Raw genomic sequence first — 19551 nt, forward strand, 5'->3', positions numbered from 1 at the left:
AAGTGTCTAGTTTTCATGATTAATTTCAGTCATGAACTTAAAGTTGAGTTAGATTGTCATCACTTGAGTTAAGTGTCATTGAATATACATCATGATTAACGATATCGATTAACATCTGTATAGATTAGAATTAGATAATGGTTAGATTCGTATATCTGTTGTATATCTCTTAGAATAGTCTGTTGTTACAGTTCTATTAAGAAATATTAATTGATCTTAATTTCATATCTACTGAAGTGTAACGGATTAACGAGTACGTCATCAGTATAGATTAGACTTAAGATTAATGCATACTGATTAGACTATCGGTATGCAGTTACTTTACAGGAGTCTGTATGATCAGTAGATTACTGATCTAGTATAGTCATTACATGCTGTCAATCGTAATGATGTCTATAGATCATGAATATTCTAAGCATGTACATTGTACATGTTACAGTTAGTTCATCGATTATGTCTAAGATAATAATTATCTAGATTTAGTATATAGATTCATTCAGAGTTAATGTTCTTATTATACTACGTATAAGTTGTTTTAGTTAACTGCTTGTAATCGTTCATAAGATTAGTAATTCATTAGTACTATACGTGACTAGAATGAAACAGTTTTCAAAGTTATTGTTAATATACAGATATATGCAGTCGTTGAGTAGACATATCTCTGAATGTTAAAGGTATCAGTTCATTTACGTAAACTGTAGCTTAATATGAATGTAGTAATGTATGAGTAGCTTAGCATTGTTTAGTGTAAAATCTGGATACTAAGTCTACTTAGTTAGTTGTCATACGTCGAAAGTCAAGTCAGTGCAGAATCTACCATGAATAAGTATGATCGTTAATGTTTATTACAATCTAATGTGTCAATTAGATAAAGTTAATATGAGCTTATTGTAAGTTATGTTAATGCATAGTTAGCTTTAAGTATGATTTATTAGATCAGATACGCTTAGGTAAGATTACTAAATGAAGTCTGTAAATAACATAATTAGATGATCTACGCATGTATTATAGTTAATCGAACTAAATGTAGTATGAGTTCATGTGTTAGATAGTATCAGTCTAAAATGACTATTAGTTTTGTACGATTTATTCATCTGTTGAATTGATAAATGGATCAATCATGATCATACTCATGCTTAAAGTTAAGAACGTAAGTGTATGCTGTCTGTTAACTGATAGTATTAGAAAAATATACATGATTAATTGTACATGGTGATTTAAGATATGCTTATCTCAGTATATTAAGATTACAGAATGTATGAAGCATTAGTAAGCTTGATAGTGTATGAGTCATCGCATATGACTTCAGTAAGATCGACATTTGGATCTTAATCATGCTTCAAGATAGAAGTTATATCGTATCTAGGTTGTTAGGTTTACATGCTTATTTATGAATCTCTAGAATGTCTTCCTAAAAAAACTACGAATGTTGATTAAAATTTTTGTTAAAGTCGTTTATATGTTGATTAAATAAATATAAAGATTTTGATTAATTAGACTAACTAATTAAAAACTCTGATTTAAATATTAAGCTTTCATAAGAAAAACTTATTATTAATATAATATAAAGTAATTTTTTAGTAACATTAAATATTTTTAAGGTAAAATAGATTAAAATTGGTTTAGTAATCATTTCTCAGTTATTAATAAAAAATAAACTTAAGTTCGTTATAAATAGTGAATTAATATGTTTTGATAATTTATGTTTCGAATTATGAAAAATTTATCATTCATTATTAAATTAACATAGCTTGTTTTAAGAAATAACACTTAGAGTAAATTTTTAAGATGACGTGAAAATCGTTCTATTAAATTATACAGTTTAATTTCATCGGATTAAAATAATGACTCATGCAAATTATTAAGTAAATAGAATTCTGGTTTAATAGCATTCATACATAAAATTAAAATTTAACATTAAGATATGATTACTTCCCTATCATGTTAAGGAGTTAAGGAATATCGTGTTAGTGAAAAGTTTTTATATATTTACACGATGAAAAATTTATAGTCCATATCTTACATAAAGATCTCAACATCGAAGTAAAGTGTGATTTGTTAACGATTACTTTAAAGCTTTGATTTCAAGAAGTAATATAAATACTTACCATTACTTAAAAATTAAACTCAAGTATAATGGTTAAATTATAAAATCTTAGTTAAAAGGGTTGCTTTAATGTAATGATAAATTACTTTCATGGCTTAAATAATGACATTTAACTCATGAGTTTGAAGTGGAATCTGTTAAAGAAGATTATTCTGTTTTGTTAATAAAAAAAGAAAAGTTATGGTTCATTAAATTATAACTTAAACTTAGAAAATAAAGTGAGTAAGTGTCAAATCTCTGGTAAAAAGACGGTAAAATTAGTTTCTATAGAATTTAAAGACTTAAATACTGATTTTACAATTATGACTTAAAATCATCGTTAATAAGATGTTTAGATTAAATTATTAATGGTTTACATTCTGTTAATTCAACAGATCATATACATTAAAATGATTAAATAACTCACGTTATGGTTAAAGTCTTTAATTTACATGGAATGATAAACTTATGATAGAATTAAAGTTGTTAAATTCTAAGTTAAAATAACACAGATAATATCATATTGAAAGAATCCGTTAAATCAGGAATCAATGAAAAGATACAAGCTTTTTAATTAAAAAATACCCATACTCTATGAGTTGAGAAAAAACTCCTATAAATGTCAGGTTTAAATCTTAAAAAAAAAGTGTTTTTAATTGGCTGAAAATATTCATAACAAGATTAATTGAAATTGATCTTATTATAAGCGATTAAAGTATCTTGTTTAATGCAGTGTTATAATTCTTAAAGCATAAAGATTATATTAAATCTCATATATTATTCGACTGTAAAACATAAATATCTCGAGTAAAGGTATCGGGTTTAAATCAAAAAAGAGTAAATTATGATTTTGAGGTTATAAGCATTACCTGCTTAAATCATTCCATGAACACTTAAGAATATGTTAAGTAGTAATCTCAGTAGAATAATGTGGTTTTCCTTATTGAAATTTTATTAGATTAAACTAAGAATATGGATTAACATAAAACATTTCATACGTTTTAAAATTATTTAGATTAATCGTTTTGGTCTATAGATTAAAACTAGAAAGAATAGAGGTTAAATCTAGAGTTACATAAACATGAGTTCAAATCTTTCAATAAAGTGACTTCTGGTTAAATCCATTTAACAATGATAAAGATTACGTGGATTTCATTTCAACGTTCATGTTAAACTCTTTAGAATATGAGACATGGTACCGTGGCTTAGTTGGTCAAAGTGCCTGTCTTGTAAACAGGAGATCCTGGGTTCAAATCCCAGCGGTACCTACATAGACTTTATAACAGCATTACGCCACTTTCTGAGGATAACTATTAGCATAACCTCCCGTGCAGTATATGCAGATTCAAGAAAAACTCAACCGAGTAAGAATGTGTCGATGGGTTGTTTAGCATTTCTACAGCGCAATGAAAAGAGGTTTGTTTTCCCATGTAGGCTTGACAGATATATACTGGACTCCACTACCACATGCTATCGTAGAGTTGAAAAGTGAGTCTGTTTTTCTTTAATGCGATTTTGCTTTCATTGTCTTTGATTTCAATGAAAAAGGAATGAAAGACATTAACAAGTTGTTTGGATTTCATTAAAACGTTCATGTGAAACTCTTTAAAATTTAAGTAAAATGGTACCGTGGCTTAGTTGGTCAAAGTGCCTGTCTAGTAAACAGGAGATCCTGGGTTCAAATCCCAGCGGTACCTACTTAGAAATTATAACAGCATTACGCCACTTTCTGAGGATAACTATTAGCATAACCTCCTGTGCAGCATATGCAGGTTCAAGAAAAACTCAACCGAGTAAGAATGTGTCTATGGGTTGTTTAGCATTTCTACAGCGCAATGAAATTAGGTTTGTTTTCCCATGTAGGCTTGAAAGATATATACTGGACTCCACTACCACATGCTATTGTAGAGTTGAAAAGTGAGTCTTTTGTTCTTTAATGCGATTTTGCTTTCATTGTCTTTGATTTCACTGAAAAAGGAATGAAAGACATTAACAAGTTGATTGGATTTCATTTCAACGTTCATGTGAAACTCTTAGTTTTGTCATTTATATATTTGCCTCCTAAGCAGACGGTGGCGGTAGTGCACCTCTATGCTGGTTTGTAAACCGTCAACTAACACTAACGAAGAAGAACCTACCGGAAGTGAGTTAGTTTTCGGCTTGTTTAAGGATACACACGTGTGTGTGTTTTGGGAGTTTCGCTGTGAAGCTAGAGGAAGATAACACTGTAAACACGAATGAAGCATGTACTTGCATGTATCGCACAGTCTACGGTGTGTCCGGATGAACGCGATGAAGCGGGCGTTAGCAGCTTAGCATGAACGCTGGAAACAGTTTGATAGCAGCTGAGCTGAAGAAGACTCCTTGAAGCCGCCGTGTCGGTGTGAAGATGGCCGCGGCCCCGGTGCTGAGGTCGCGGGCTCGGCAGCGACAGGCTGCGGCTGCGGAGGACGTGTGTGGGCTGCTGGAGGGCGCCGTGGCGGAGTCCGACCTCCGGGTCTGTCGGTCCCAGGAGGAGCTCCAGCGACAGCGCAAAGTCCTGGACGCTGTTTTCAACTGCCAGGTTGTTTTACACAGAGGAGGTCGGTACCGTTTATTCTCACACGGGGTCCGGGACCGGGGACCGGGACCTGGGTCCGGGACCGGGTGGGACACACTGTCTATAAGGACTTCTGCTGTTGTTTAATGGGTTGAAGCAAACTTTTAAAGGTTTTTCTCGATTATTTGTAATATTCGAAACAAAACAGCAGTTTTCAGAAAACTACATATAGATACTATACATCTCCTATACACACACACACACACACACACATACACACACGTGTGTGTGTGTGTGTGTGTGTGTGTATATATATATATATAAGCTCCAAAAGGTGTTTTCATTGCCGAAGTCAAAGAAAACAGGCTTCGCTGTTGGTTTAGAATCAGAATCAGGTCTTTTGTTTCTGGCCTTGGGACTTGGTTCGTAATGTGCAGAGATAAAATGGCGTCATGCTCTTGATGGTCTCCAGTCCAGGTGTGAATGGAGGTCGAGATGCTGAACTGAACCAGTCCCTGCTTTCCATAAACCTGCCGTACGTTTGTCTGTATTCTGTTCTCCTCCAGTGATCCAGCAGATGATCGTCGTTGAAGAGGTTCAGCAGGAGGGCAGTCTGAACCAGCAGGACCCAAAGGCCCCCCTGCACATTAAAGAGGAAGAGGAGCAACCCTTGATCAGTTCGGAGGGAGAGCGGTTCCCGTTCCCTCCTGTCTCTGTGAAGAGTGAAGAAGATGAAGAGGAGGCTCAGCCCCCGCAGCTGCAGCAGAGCCAAACTGAGGAGGACTCTGGAAGACCGGAGCCAGCCACGAGTCTGAGAGCGTTAGTGAAGCAGCGACTTGCCGAGGCCGTAGAGGAGATCCTGGAGCTGTTTGAGACAACGTTAGCAGAGTACGAAGACGAGATTCATCACCTGCACTCGCTGCTGGAACACGTGAAGCCCGGCTTCCTGAGCAGCAGAGCAGGTCTGTAGCCAGAGGCGTCGGGAAGATTCAGATTCAGTCTAACCACCACACCTCTAGAGGCCAGCTCACTTACAGCGAGACCACGCTCCTGGTTCTGGACTCACCGCAGGCGGAAGTAGCTTTAGATCCAAGTGTTTTGTAACATCTGGTTTATATTGTGACACACCGACGCCACAGCGGAGCGTCTGCGGTGTGTTTGGCACCAGTTTCAGCTGGTTTCAGCTGGTTTAGCAGGATCTGTCTTTGCTGTGAATATTACTGAGCAGCAGGAAGTGAAGCTCTTTAAAGATGTCGGCAGATAGCTGCGTCTGCGTTGTGTTTGTTCTCAGCGCAAATATTTCCTCGCTCTGCAACTTTCTCAAAGCTGATTTTTAAAAGAAAAATAGTTTTGTTCGAACCGGATACCGGAGCCAAAGATGGCGCAGATTCAGTCCGATGAGAATCGGCTTCATAATAGAAAGAGTCACGAATGAGCTCGTTCGAGGTGTGACCAGTTTTACAGGCGGCCCCTTATCAGTGGAGGCCTGAGGGGGGCGTTTGGCTGCAGGCCTCGCAGTGAGGACATATTAGTTAAGTAGCTGATGAACAGATGCAGAACTGTGACAGGGTCCTGGTCCTGGTCCAGACCCTCCGTCCCCCTTACTGCTCTGCTTAAAGTCCGTTTAAAGCCCCAACATTTCTTCTCTGCGTCGTTTGTGTTTCACTCTGTGACAAGATTTCCTTTGTTTTGCTTTAATGTCCTCAACCTCTCTTCTTCCTGTGTGTGTGTGTGTGTGTGTCTGTGTGTGTGTGTCTGTGTGTGTGTGTGTGTCTGTGTGTGTGTGTGTGTGTGTCTGTGTGTGTGTGTGTGTGTGTGTGTGTGTGTGTGTGTGTGTGTGTGTGTGTGTGTGTGTGTGTGTGTGTGTGTGTGTGTGTGCGTGTGTGTGTGTGTGTGTCTGTGTGTGTGTGTGTGTGTGTGTGTGTGTGTGTGTGTGTGTGTGTGTGTGTGTGTGTGTGTGTGTGTGTGTGTGTGTCTGTGTGTGTGTGTGTGTGTCTGTGTGTGTGTGTGTGTGTGTGTCTGTGTGTGTGTGTGTCTGTGCGTGTGTGTCTGTGCGTGTGTGTGTGCGTGTCTGTGTGTGTGTGTGTGTCTGTGTGTGTGTGTGTCTGTGCGTGTGTGCGCGTGTGTGTGTGCGGTGTGTGTGTGTGTATCTGTGTGTGCGGTGTGTGTGTGTGTGTGTGTGTCGGTGTGTGTGTGTGTGTATCTGTGTGTGTGTGTCAGACGAGAGAAAGAAGGCCGGTGGGCGGGACAGACCTCAGGTGTGTGAGGAGACGGCTACAGATCCCCAACAGGTGAGCTGCTGCTGACACGAGCTGAGCGGCGGTAGGTTTTGCACTTCACGTGCGCGCACGTACGTACACTAACATCAAGGTACGGAGGCCGTCTGTTCTGAGCGGAGCCGGGTAACAGCCGGGGCCCGACCGTCTGTTCGAACTGGGAGGCTGGTGATCAAAGCCATCTCCAATAACACGAGACTCGCCTCCACCGCGTCCGTCCGTTTGCTTCTGTGCTGAAGATCCTTCTTCAGTTGCTCGTGTCTGACTGGCTTCTACAGGCGAAGGTAAAGAAGTCCTTCATCTTCCTCACAGAGCCGCTGAAGAACGTCGTCGTAGAAAATGTCTCCAGTCAAACAGTTTGAGAGTTTCTCCGGCACGAAGCCTCATCAGGAAAGAGTTCTGCTGGAGGACCAGGCGGGAAGACCTGCTTCAGAACTGGACGGACGCTGTCCTGGGCTCGGGGCACCACATCACTGCGTCCTTCCTGCTGTAGCTCCCATGTTCAGGGTGCACACACTCATCTACCAGACACATGTAGTTTGTACAGTGTATGTACACACACACGCACGTGTATATGTGTGTATTCAGAGTGTAAATACGTTTAATGGCTGTAGGAGGAAAAATGTCATTGCTGTTATGAAAATATATTCTTAAAGCTGAGTTTCTTCCCAGAAGCTCTGACAAACTAGTAGAAACATTAGGAAGTGGATGCCTGTGAAGGACAGCGTGGTTTCATTTTGAGCTTCTTTCATGCGACCGCATACGAACACAGTTCTACATTAGAAACATTAAAAACTTTTATTATGGAGCCTGGGAACCACAGCAGCTCCCCGCTAACTGAAGACCGTTGTGGACTAAACACTCCGACTGTACGGAAAGATGGACGACATGACCGCTCCCCAAAGTGAAGCCACTCGTCACCAGCACAAGATGGCTGCTCCCGTACCCGGATATTTAGGCTTCATCTCGTCGGCCATCTTTATATCCGGGCTGTGACAGAGCGCAGAGGAAGTGCTCTGAGGAAAGCGGCTGGGACGGGTTTTTTAATTCTTGTGATAATGGAGACGAACTGTTGTCACATCAGAGACGATATTCTGTGGAAATAATTGTGTTCAAACAAAAAGAGACCAAACGTGCCTGGATGAGAAGAAATCTGAGCCGGTGAGAACTGAGAGGCAAAATAAAGAGAGAGATTAGAAAGATGAGGTCGAACGCAGCCGTGGACAGGTAATGCCAGAGCAGCGTGGCGGGTCTGAAAGGGAAGACTTGACACAATGCAGCCGTATTAAATCATCTACATATATTCTGTTCTTCAATATGTTCATGTGCAAATCTGAACGTTAGGAATAAATTGAAATTGCAGTAAAATAGTAGAGCCAGCTGTAGGGAAGCACCAGGTGAAACCAAGTGAAATGAGGAAGAGTAAAGTGATCCTTCCCACCCGCCGCACTTTGAGCTCTCACCCTCAGGGGGGCGCTAGAGACGAGTAAGAGCCTCCAGAAACGTGTTCAGCAAGTCTTTCAGCCAAATGCAGCCGGGATGCAGAGCGCAGTCCTGCTTTAATCCGGCCCTTCTCCTCCTTTACATCCTGTTACTGTCTCTGATTGAAGGGACTAACTGCTAACTAACCTGTGCTGTGCCAGATGTGTTATCTCCGTGCTTGTGATATTGTGGGTTTGATTTCCATCGTGTTCTTATATTTACCAGACTGTGGATGTCCCCGGGATGGACCGAGTGGACCGCCTGGCAGAGTACTTGGTGGGACTGAGGGCTGAAACTGGCCAGACCCTTAGCAGCCAGCAGGCCAGCACCATCATCGCCCTGTGGCAGAACCTCCTGCCCCACGACAAGCAGCAGGTGCGCCCGACAACTGGAGGCTTTGGGTGTCCCCAAAAGAAGCCTGCAGATGTGGAGAACTGTGTCTTAGCATCGACAGGATCCCCCGCCCAGCGGCCAGACTGCTGTCGTCTGGTAGACTCCATCTTCGTCAAACTCTGTAACATTCATAAGAGCCCCCAGAAACAGGGCAGTTACACCCTGACGAGATGGACTCTGATCCTCAGGGACTACAGTAAAATCATGCAGCTGGTCCTGGGTAACGGCTCAGTGATGCAGAGCACCACTCTGCGGCTGTTTCCTGTCAGTCAGACGACGCTTATTCAGTGGCGCTACAGGCGACTGAAGAGGCAGGACTGTAGTACTTTGCTGCGAGGGGGCAACTTACCCGCCTCTATTCCTGTTGCTCCCGTGCAGGTCCGGCCCCCTGCTGCACCCCCGCAGCCTGGCCCCCAGCATCAGTGCCGCTCGCCTCAGAGTACAGCGGGGCAGGCAGCGGTCAAGAGGAAGTCTGCAGCTCCGCCGCCCCCCCATGCGCCGCCGTCTGTCCGCCCGAGGCTGCCAGCTCAGAGGAAGTTGTTCCCTAAGCAGGCGCCTCCACCTGCCTCTGCCCCTGTGCCTGTTCTCCTCAACCCCACCCCTGCCATTGGCCCATTTGTGTTTTTGGCCCCACAAATCCCTGCGGCAAAACCGGCTGCTCCTGCTGGAACCCTCCCCCCCCCTCCAGCCGCCCGGAGGGCGTACAATCGGACAGTAGACAAAAATAAATGCAGTCAGTGCCACGAGCCCCGCAACAAAGAGACGGGCCACAGCCAGTATTACGGCCGCGTGTACTGTCCCCGGACCGCCGGCGAGCCGCTGGAGCGGTGGATGGACGAGATGAGGAGGAAGAGGAGAGAGAACACGCGCCAGGCTTTGAGTAAAAAGTGTTAAAAGAGTCAGTCTTGTTCTAAGAGTTCATTGTTGTGATTATTTCATTGACGTCCCGTATAACAAAATATCAGCAGTAACATTTTCACATGACAGAAGCCAGAGCAGTGTTTCCTCGCTGTATTTATTCTTAATTCAGTTCTTCGCGTGTGTGTTCTGGTTACACGTGTGTGTGAGAGCGTGGATTACTTGCACTGTATATTTTATAATAAAGTTGAACTATATTTCTACAGCAGCACGTTTGACTTCTTTCTACCAAGAACATCAGTAAAAACCGGAGTCAAGCAAACTCAGCAGAGCAGTGTTGCAAACATTTCCCCGTCAGTCAGAGAAGACAGCGTTCGAACCCTGCAGTCGTCTCTGACGTAGTTTAACAAGTTCAGACTAAAACGTCCCACTTTTAAACTCTTCTGTTGGCCTGATATCATCTGAAATATTAACCCTCCTGCTCTCAAGCCACAGTAACCAGGAGTGAATGGTTATAAAATAATAATCCAGAATGGATTATATAAACATGTTGAGTTCAGATTCGCCTACAAAATTAGAAAAATGTTACAAAATGAGTTTCATCAGAAGGTGTCAGATACTTTTACTGACTGAGAATCAGAAGTGTTTCCTGTTTGTTAATGACTTTTGTTTTCAGGGATGTTTGGACCAGAGGCTGCAGGGTGACATCATCCGAAGCTCGGTAACACTGAGGCGCTGTCGGAACGTCGCTGGAACGTCGCTACAGCGACGCTGCAACGCGCTGTTACGTCGCTGCAACATCGTAACGTCGCTGGAACGTCGCTGCAACATCGTAACGTCGCTGGAACGTCGCTGCAACGTCGCTGTAACAACGTAACGTCGCTGTAACAACGTAACGTCGCTGAAACGTCGCTGGAACAACGTAACGTCGCTGTAACAACGTAACGTCGCTGCAACATCGCTGTAACGTCGCTGCAACATCGTAACGTCGCTGGAATGTCACTGCAACGTCGCTGGAATGTCGCTGTAACGTCGCTGCAACATCGTAACGTCGCTGTAACGTCGCTGCAACATCGTAACGTCGCTGGAATGTCACTGCAACATCGTAACGTCGCTGCAACGTCGCTGGAATGTCGCTGTAATGTCACTGCAACATCGTAACGTCGCTGCAACGTCGCTGGAATGTCGCTGTAATGTCACTGCAACATCGTAACGTCGCTGGAATGTCGCTGCAACATCGTAACGTCGCTGGAATGTCACTGTAACGTCGCTGCAACGTCGTAACGTCGCTGCAACGTCGTAACGTCGCTGCAACGTCGCTGCAACATCGTAACGTCGCTGGAATGTCGCTGCAACATCGTAACGTCGCTGGAATGTCGCTGTAACGTTGCTGTAACGTCGTAACGTCACTGCAACATCATAACGTCGCTGGAATGTCGCTGCAACGTCGCTGGAATGTCGCTGCAACATCGTAACGTCGCTGGAATGTCGCTGTAACGTTGCTGTAACGTCGTAACGTCGCTGCAACGTTGCTGTAACGTCGTAACGTCGCTGGAATGTCGCTGCAACGTTGCTGTAACGTCGTAGCGTCGCTGGAACATCGCTGTAACATCGTAATGTCGCTGTAACGTTGCTGCAACATAACGTCGCTGGAATGTCGCTGCAACGTCGTCGGAATGTCGCTGGAACATTGCTGTAACATCGTAATGTCGCTGCAACGTCGCTGGAACGTCGTAACGTAACGTCGCTGGAACGTCGCTGCAACATCGTAACATCGCTGTAATGTTGATGTTACATTGCATCAGAGCTGCAGCTGCTGTTTGGACGCTTTGTTGCATGAAAACAACACGAAACTCGACGGCTTTTATTGTTGCAGAGCTTCATTAGACGACAGGATGATGACATCACAGCTGGAGGTTTGTCAGTCAACTGCTTTTCAAAATAAAATAAGAAAACAGCGTCAACAGTTCAGAGAGGGAGAGGAGCAGGGAGGACAGCACGCATTAACCAACATTTCTGTCAGTGTGTTCAGCTGCAGACGACAACACAGCACGAGCCATGCAGCAACTTAGCAGCACGCTAGCAGCAACTTAGCAGCACGCTAGCAGCACGTTAGCAGCAACTTAGCAGCACATTAGCAGCACGTTAGCAGCACGTTAGCCAGTAATAACAACAAGAACAATAATAAATATAGCTGCAAGCGGAGCATTTGGATGTTTCTTATTTAATTGACAAGAACCAAACTTGATTGTCTTTACAATAATTCCCCGTGGTCATCGCTGTGCGCTGACTTTCAGAAACATGTCGTTTATGCTCTTCACTGAAGTTTTGGGACGTTTGGCTCAGAGCTTCCTGATGAAAATAGGATTTTGAGAAAGAAATTGCAAAATGTGACATTTTTAGAGAAGAACTTTGACTGTAGGCCAAACTGTTTTCGAGATAATTGCGAAAATGTAAACTTGATTGTTACAGCGCCACCTCGAGGTCAATGAGTGTCATTAGAGGGCCTGAGCAGTGGGTGGATTTTGGCGTTTCTAGGTCTAGAATCTAAGAGTGAGAACAAAAACAATAATAATAATGATCATGTCAGGTTTTCTGATGCCAAGGTCCTGACCCTGGACCTGAGTCAGACCGGGTCCACATCAGTGTAATGGGGTTCGTGTAGTGTTCTGCGCTGGTCTCAGGTCTGTGTGTTGGGGTATTACCAGGCGACACTGTAAAGATACACGAAGTCTGAAAAGAAAACGGTCTCATCTGCTGATTATTGATCCATGGATTGATCGTTGTGTCGGTGAGCTGTTTGCTCCGACCAACAGAAGAGGTTCAGTTTACTGACACAGAAACACTGTGTCACACTGAAACGATGAATCGATTATCAAATTTGTTGCAGATTAATTTAATTAATCGATTGTTTCAGTTTTAAATTTACTAATGACTCAAATTCAGTCAGAAACAGAAAATATGATGCTTTAATAAACTTTAGATTCCTTCCGGTGAATGCTGATCGTCCCTTTTTCCATTTATTCATCCATGTATTTTGATCACTACTTTAATCTTATTATCTATATATATATATTTAAAATCGTCTGTCTTGCTCCCACCTGACGTCTGAGTGATTATATATCATTATTTATTCATCGTTCTTTCCATTAACTGTGGCGACTTAAATACGTCTGATCAACAGCAGGTCTCTTGTTTGTTTGTTGATGATAAAATCAATAAAAGAAATATGTAAAATAAATAAACATATCTGACAGTAACAGGGTTCATTTCCATCCTGCAGTGCTGCTGTTTGTCCAGCGGAGGGCAGAGCAGCACTGTGGCTTCTGCAGCCTCTTCCTCTCTGACTCACATTCAGCTCCTTAAAACCAACGTTTGACTCGTTCATTTATTCTGAAGTTGAATTCATTTGTTTAAAATCATTTTCAGGTTCTTTATTTTGCGTCTCTGCGGTCAGCTGTAAAAAACATCTCGTCTTCTCTTTGAAGACGTATTTATTGGAGCGATAATGAAACTCAGCTTCTTGTTCTCAGTAAAAACTGATCTGCAGTCAGTTTATTAGAAATGACAAATACAGTCAGATACATTCACAACAGTAAGAGTGAAAATCAATACATGAAAAATGTAAATAAGTAATTATAGATAAAAATTGAAGGAAATATATGTTTATCTCTAATTATCTATCTCTATCTACTGATCAGTCATTTAATTCTCTGCTTTTCTGTTTAGAAATCGTTAATTTAAATGGGACGTTTTTGAGAGGAAGTATTCGACATCTGAGCAGAAGGTTTTAACTTTGTGTTCACCCTGAACGGTAACACCGACGCTTCCAGTAAAGTCTCTTCTCGTCATGTTTTCCTGTTCTGCTCCTGCAGCTCTGCGGCCGACTGCTTGTTCGGAGAAGCCGGCAGGTGATGTGGAGTCACGTGACTGACGCGTCTATGACAGGTGACGACTCTGTTATCACACTCGCGTTCCATTGGATGTTTGAGGCTCTAAACACATACAGAAACATAAAATGGAGGAGAGAAAACACAGTGAACCATGTTGTAAAGAGGGAGCGACTGTGATGTCAGCGTGATGTCACAGATGCCAGCGTGATGTCAGCGGTTGGACAGACACCATGTTGACTTCAGCTGTCTGTCAGCATTAAGAAACTGTTTTAATTTGATTCATGAAATGAAACATTTTGACTCGTTTTCATTTTCAGATTTCTCAAACTGGCAAATTAACTTTTGGCTTTGATCCCGAGGACTGAAGATCAGCCCCCCCCCCATCAGAGCGAGACGAGGGGGAAACTGTTTGTTATTCAGCAGGCGGAGTGTGTATATGTGAACAAACACAAAGCGTCCTTATTTCCTGATATGAACATGTGACCTGTGATATTTTAATTCTCTTCTTCTAACGTGGTTTTGTTCTTTTGAGGAAGGCTCTTTCCTTTTTAAGAATACCTCAGTGTAAAAGTACAAAAGTATTATTTACCCGTCAGTAACGATTGGATGATTATTACTGAAGCGTAAACATGTAGGTCAAGGTCGAGCTGATTTTAACTTCTTTATTAACCACTGGGCAGCTTAATCTTTAATAATTGATCATATTTTATAAAATGGTTTTCTCTCAATCTGTAAAATCTTATTCTGCAAAGTAACTACAGCTGTCAGATTAAAGAAGTGCAGTAAAAACTACAGTATTTCTCTCTCTGAGATGTAGAGTAGAAGTATAACGTAGCAAAAACGAAAGTAAAAGTACCTCAAAACTGCACCTTTGCACAGTACTTTAAATGTATTTAATTACATCCCACCGCAGGTCCGAGTCCACACATCTGCGACACCAGCGTGTGTGTGTGTGTGTGTGTGTGTGTGTGCGCAGGGAAACTGACATTTCCTTAATCTGTATTTTAGAATTTAGTTAAAAATGCTATGAGCTCTGGTTGTGTGATCCGAGTGTGTGATTGTTTCTGATCAGTTTGAATCCTTCAGATCTTCACCTGGTCGTTTACAGGTGGTTTGAAGCGATCGGGAAATCAATCTGAACATTTCTTTCTCAGAAAACCTGATTTCTGTGTAAAAATGTCCGTCGGCTGGTTTGCGTTTCTTGACTTTAAAGCTGCCCTGATGTGTTCGCACAGAGACACAAACAGAGAAAAGAGAGAAAGTGATGAGTGGTTTGGTGGGGGAGAGAGGGGAGGAAGGGGAGGAGAGGGGAGTCTGTCTCTAAAATGAGCTTTCATGGTTTTTAATGAAGCTCGGAGGACTTAATCAAAGCCCTCTCTGAGCCCCCTGAGTGTCAGACTCTCTGTCCAACACTTCATTATTGCAGAGCGACAGTTTGAGGCTGGGTCACACATCCCGTCTTTTTTTCTCTTTTTGATGGAAATCATCGACTTGTTCTGGTTCATTTTGGGGGAAAAGAGGAGCCGCATGTGGCCGAGAGCTGCTGCTGCTTTCACTTCTTAACACACAACGTTTGATGATAGTGAGCTGAAGATTTTAGGAAACTGAGCTTCCCGTTTGGTCTGTTCACACCTGTTGTTCAGTTCCTCAACACCAAACTTCAGCCAAAATACCAACAATTCTGTTTGTGTTGCTTCATTTAAGTGAAAGTCCCACCCGAACACGGCTTTAACGTCCTGTTCACATGTATAAAATTGCAGTGTGAGCTCTGAAAGTAGTTAAACTGTCAGCTGAAGAGTATGAAATGAAGTGATGAAAGCAGTTAAATCGTCAGTAAAAGTATGATGTAAGCAGTTGAGCTGTCATTTAAAGAGTATGAAATTAAAGTAGTTGAAGGTTAAGAGATGAACAGTTGAAATGATAGTTGTGTAACCGCTGAAAGCAGTTAAAATATAAGTTGAAGAGCAATTGAAATGTCAGTTGACATGAAACAGGTGAAAGCACATGAAGTGTTGGTTGAAGTGTTCATGGTTAAAGCACTTGAAATTTAAGCTGAAGAGTACGCTCTGATTCGATGAACACTATTGAAATGACAGTTGATGGATGTGCCATCCCTAACCCTAACCCTTTTGTGCTAAAAGCAGTTGAAATGTCAACTGGAATTTAAGCTCTGAGAGTAGTTGACCTATAAGTTGACATGTGACCACTGAAAGCCTGAGTTGAAATGTCGGTTGAAGAGTGAGAGACGAAAGCAGTTGAAATAGCAGTTGACATGCAAGAGATGAAGACTGAGGCTACAGCTAACAGGTCCCAGGTCATGATACCATGCTAACAGACTGAGGCTAAAGCTAACAGGTCCCAGGTCATGATACCATGCTAACAGACTGAGGCTAAAGCTAACAGGTCCCAGGTCATGATATCATGCTAACAGACTGAGGCTAAAGCTAACAGGTCCCAGGTCATGATATCATGCTAACAGACTGAGGCTACAGCTAACAGGTCCCAGGTCATGATATCATGCTAACAGACTGAGGCTAAAGCTAACAGGTCCCAGGTCATGATATCATGCTAACAGACTGAGGCTAAAGCTAACAGGTCCCAGGTCATGATATCCTGCTAACAGACTGAGGCTAAAGCTAACAGGTCCCAGGTCATGATATCCTGCTAACAGACTGAGGCTAAAGCTAACAGGTCCCAGGTCATGATATCCTGCTAACAGACTGAGGCTAAAGCTAACAGGTCCCAGGTCATGATATCATGGTAACAGACTGAGGCTAAAGCTAACAGGTCCCAGGTCATGGTATCATGCTAACAGACTGAGGCTAAAGCTAACAGGTCCCAGGTCATGATACCATGCTAACAGACTGAGGCTAAAGCTAACAGGTCCCAGGTCATGATACCATGCTAACAGACTGAGGCTAAAGCTAACAGGTCCCAGGTCATGATATCCTGCTAACAGACTGAGGCTAAAGCTAACAGGTCCCAGGTCATGATATCATGCTAACAGACTGAGGCTAAAGCTAACAGGTCCCAGGTCATGATATCATGCTAACAGACTGAGGCTAAAGCTAACAGGTCCCAGGTCATGATATCATGCTAACAGACTGAGGCTAAAGCTAACAGGTCCCAGGTCATGATATCCTGCTAACAGACTGAGGCTAAAGCTAACAGGTCCCAGGTCATGATATCCTGCTAACAGACTGAGGCTAAAGCTAACAGGTCCCAGGTCATGATATCCTGCTAACAGACTGAGGCTAAAGCTAACAGGTCCCAGGTCATGATATCATGGTAACAGACTGAGGCTAAAGCTAACAGGTCCCAGGTCATGGTATCATGCTAACAGACTGAGGCTAAAGCTAACAGGTCCCAGGTCATGGTATCATGCTAACAGACTCAGACTAAAGCTAACAGGTCCCAGGTCATGATATCATGCTAACAGACTGAGGCTAAAGCTAACAGGTCCCAGGTCATGATATCATGCTAACAGACTGAGGCTAAAGCTAACAGGTCCCAGGTCATGATATCATGCTAACAGACTGAGGCTAAAGCTAACAGGTCCCAGGTCATGGTATCATGCTAACAGACTCAGACTAAAGCTAACAGGTCCCAGGTCATGATATCATGCTAACAGACTGAGGCTAAAGCTAAAGCTAATCAGGTCCCAGGTCATGATATCATGCTAACAGACTGAGGCTAAAGCTAACAGGTCCCAGGTCATGATATCATGCTAACAACTGAGAGCTGTCCCAGGTCTGAAATGCTAACAGACTGAGGCTAAAGCTAACAGGTCCCAGGTCATGATATCATGCTAACAGACTGAGGCTAAAGCTAACAGGTCCCAGGTCATGATATCCTGCTAACAGACTGAGGCTAAAGCTAACAGGTCCCAGGTAAAAAGTCATCAGGTGTTGAACAGTCCATCAGAGGAAGTGACTTTTTGCTGCAGATGGAAACCTGTTGAATTTTCACATTTGATGCCTCAATATATCCCGGATTGAATAAAGAAATAAATTATAAACTATAAACCTTCCTAACAGTAATCATCGTCATATAATACTGCATGACATGATTTTTTATGTACAATCATTCATTATACTTTTAATTTTTATTCTGAAGTGCCTGAAAACCTCTTTTTATTTTGGGTGAATTTCAAACTAAATATGCAGACGCACACACAGAGTGTAATCCCTGAGTCAGGTCTGCTGTCAGCTGTCCGGCAGATTGACAGAGGGTCAGACTCGTGTTTTTGGGGATGAAGAGGTCAAACTCTGCTGTCCTGAGATCAGCAGTCTGCAGGTCCCACATGAGGCCGCAGGAAGTGACCTCAGCGACTGGCCCCTGTCCACTCTGCTGTCCAGACCGGGTTAAAGGGCCATATGGCTAAACCTCCGTCCCCTGAGTCCTGTTCCATTATCCATCCATCCATCCATCAGCTCTCCTCCATATTCACCAGCCTGCACAGGAGGCCAACAGACTCATCTCAGATTTATGAGCCCCCCCCCCGAACTGGAACATCCCCCCCGGCTGCGACACGAACGCCGTGTTTGTCTGTTTGGTTTATCGTGCCAGGTTCCTCAATTAGTCCAAAGATCCCTGATGGTATTGTGGCCTCGGAGGGTGGCTGCCGGGAGAATCTGTCCTGCTGCTTCACTTCTCACTCTGCCGCCTCATTATCACCTCACTGTGACTCCGTCCTCTTTATCATCGCCTCACTCTCAATCAATCAATCAAACTTTATTTGTATAGCACCTTTCATACAGGTTAGTGCAGATCAAAGTGCTTCATATATGACAACATGACAATAAGACAGAAGTGAAGAGCGTAAATCGTGAGATAAAATGGATTAAAAGACAGAACAAAGATAAAAATGATGACAATGAGAAAAGGATTAAAAGCTATAATAATAATAAAGTTAGATAAAAGCTAGACTAAAAATTGGATAAAATATTTAAAAAGACAGCAAAATACAATAAAATAATATAATAATAAAATAATCAAAAAATAACAATTATAATAAAATAATAAATAATGTCTACAAACCAGTCTTACTGAAAAGCCTCTTCAGCAGAGGTAGGTTATAATTCAATACAATTTTATTAATATAGCGCCAATTCATAACAGTTATCTCATTGCACTTTTCTTATAGAGCAGGTCTAGGCCGAACTCTTTATAAGTTTTTGTTTAAACAACACTTCCGGCTGCTCTCAGATCCTCCAGCAGGCGGTTCCAGCGGCTCGGGGCATAAAAGCTAAAAGCTGCCTCACCAAGAGTTTAAGTTCTGCACTTGGGAACAACTAACAGACTGGTGCCAGAGGACCTGAGGGGCCGTACCGGTTCGTCTGCTGAAAGCATGTGAGACAGGTATGCTGGTGCCAGACTGAAGTGCTTCAAAAACAAGTAAAACTATTTTAAAATGGTCTTGGTCCGCACTCGGCCGCAGAGTTCTGAATCAGCTGTAGCTGAAGTGTTTTCGGGTAGACAGGACAGCAGAGCATTACAGTAGTCCAGCCTGCTTGATATAAAAGCTGCATTAGTTTCTGTTTCACTCAGAGAGAGAAATAGTCGCACTTTCGTGATATTTTTAAGGTGATAAAAGGCCGATTTGGTGACAAACCCACGTGAGCTTTAAAGTTTAGGTTGGCGTCAAAGACCACACAAGATGTTTCGCTTGTTGGCTTAAATTCCAATGGATTTAATTTTGCGATCAGTTTCTCTCTCTGAGCTTTCAGACCTACGACTAAAGCTTCAGTTTTGTCCTCTATATATCTAATATCTAAAATACATTTAAAAAGGGAATCGACTGGTCCCAGTTCATCAGGAGACACGGCGACATAGAAAACGAAGTGGCCCTAAAATCGATCCTTGGGGAACCCCACAGGTTTTTTGTAGGTTTTGGAGACGTTATTATCAATAGCAACAAAAAACTCTCAGCCAGGCAGATAAGAAGAAAACTAGTTAAAACAGCTCCAGACAGTCCAATGGGATTCCTCAGTCTATTTAAAAGAATTTAAAAAGCAGCACTCA

General features: G+C 42.4%; 1 protein-coding gene and 2 non-coding genes across 3 annotated transcripts; all 3 read left to right on the forward strand.

Moving 5' to 3' along the window:
* The first annotated feature begins 3280 nt into the window (after positions 1-3280).
* On the forward strand, positions 3281-3354 carry trnat-ugu. The gene has a single exon. It is a non-coding gene; the product is annotated as a tRNA-Thr (tRNA).
* Positions 3355-3709: 355 nt separating this feature from the next.
* Positions 3710-3783, forward strand: trnat-agu. The gene has a single exon. It is a non-coding gene; the product is annotated as a tRNA-Thr (tRNA).
* Positions 3784-4202: 419 nt separating this feature from the next.
* On the forward strand, positions 4203-9902 carry LOC122885854. The gene is made up of 4 exons (XM_044217557.1): positions 4203-4668; positions 5192-5587; positions 6846-6916; positions 8609-9902. The coding sequence occupies exons 1-4, from the start codon at positions 4476-4478 to the stop codon at positions 9668-9670; spliced, it is 1722 nt and encodes a 573-aa protein (XP_044073492.1). The 5' UTR covers positions 4203-4475; the 3' UTR covers positions 9671-9902.
* Positions 9903-19551: the final 9649 nt, after the last annotated feature.

This window comes from Siniperca chuatsi, linkage group LG12, assembly GCF_020085105.1.
Source record: "Siniperca chuatsi isolate FFG_IHB_CAS linkage group LG12, ASM2008510v1, whole genome shotgun sequence".
Taxonomy (NCBI): domain Eukaryota; kingdom Metazoa; phylum Chordata; class Actinopteri; order Centrarchiformes; family Sinipercidae; genus Siniperca; species Siniperca chuatsi.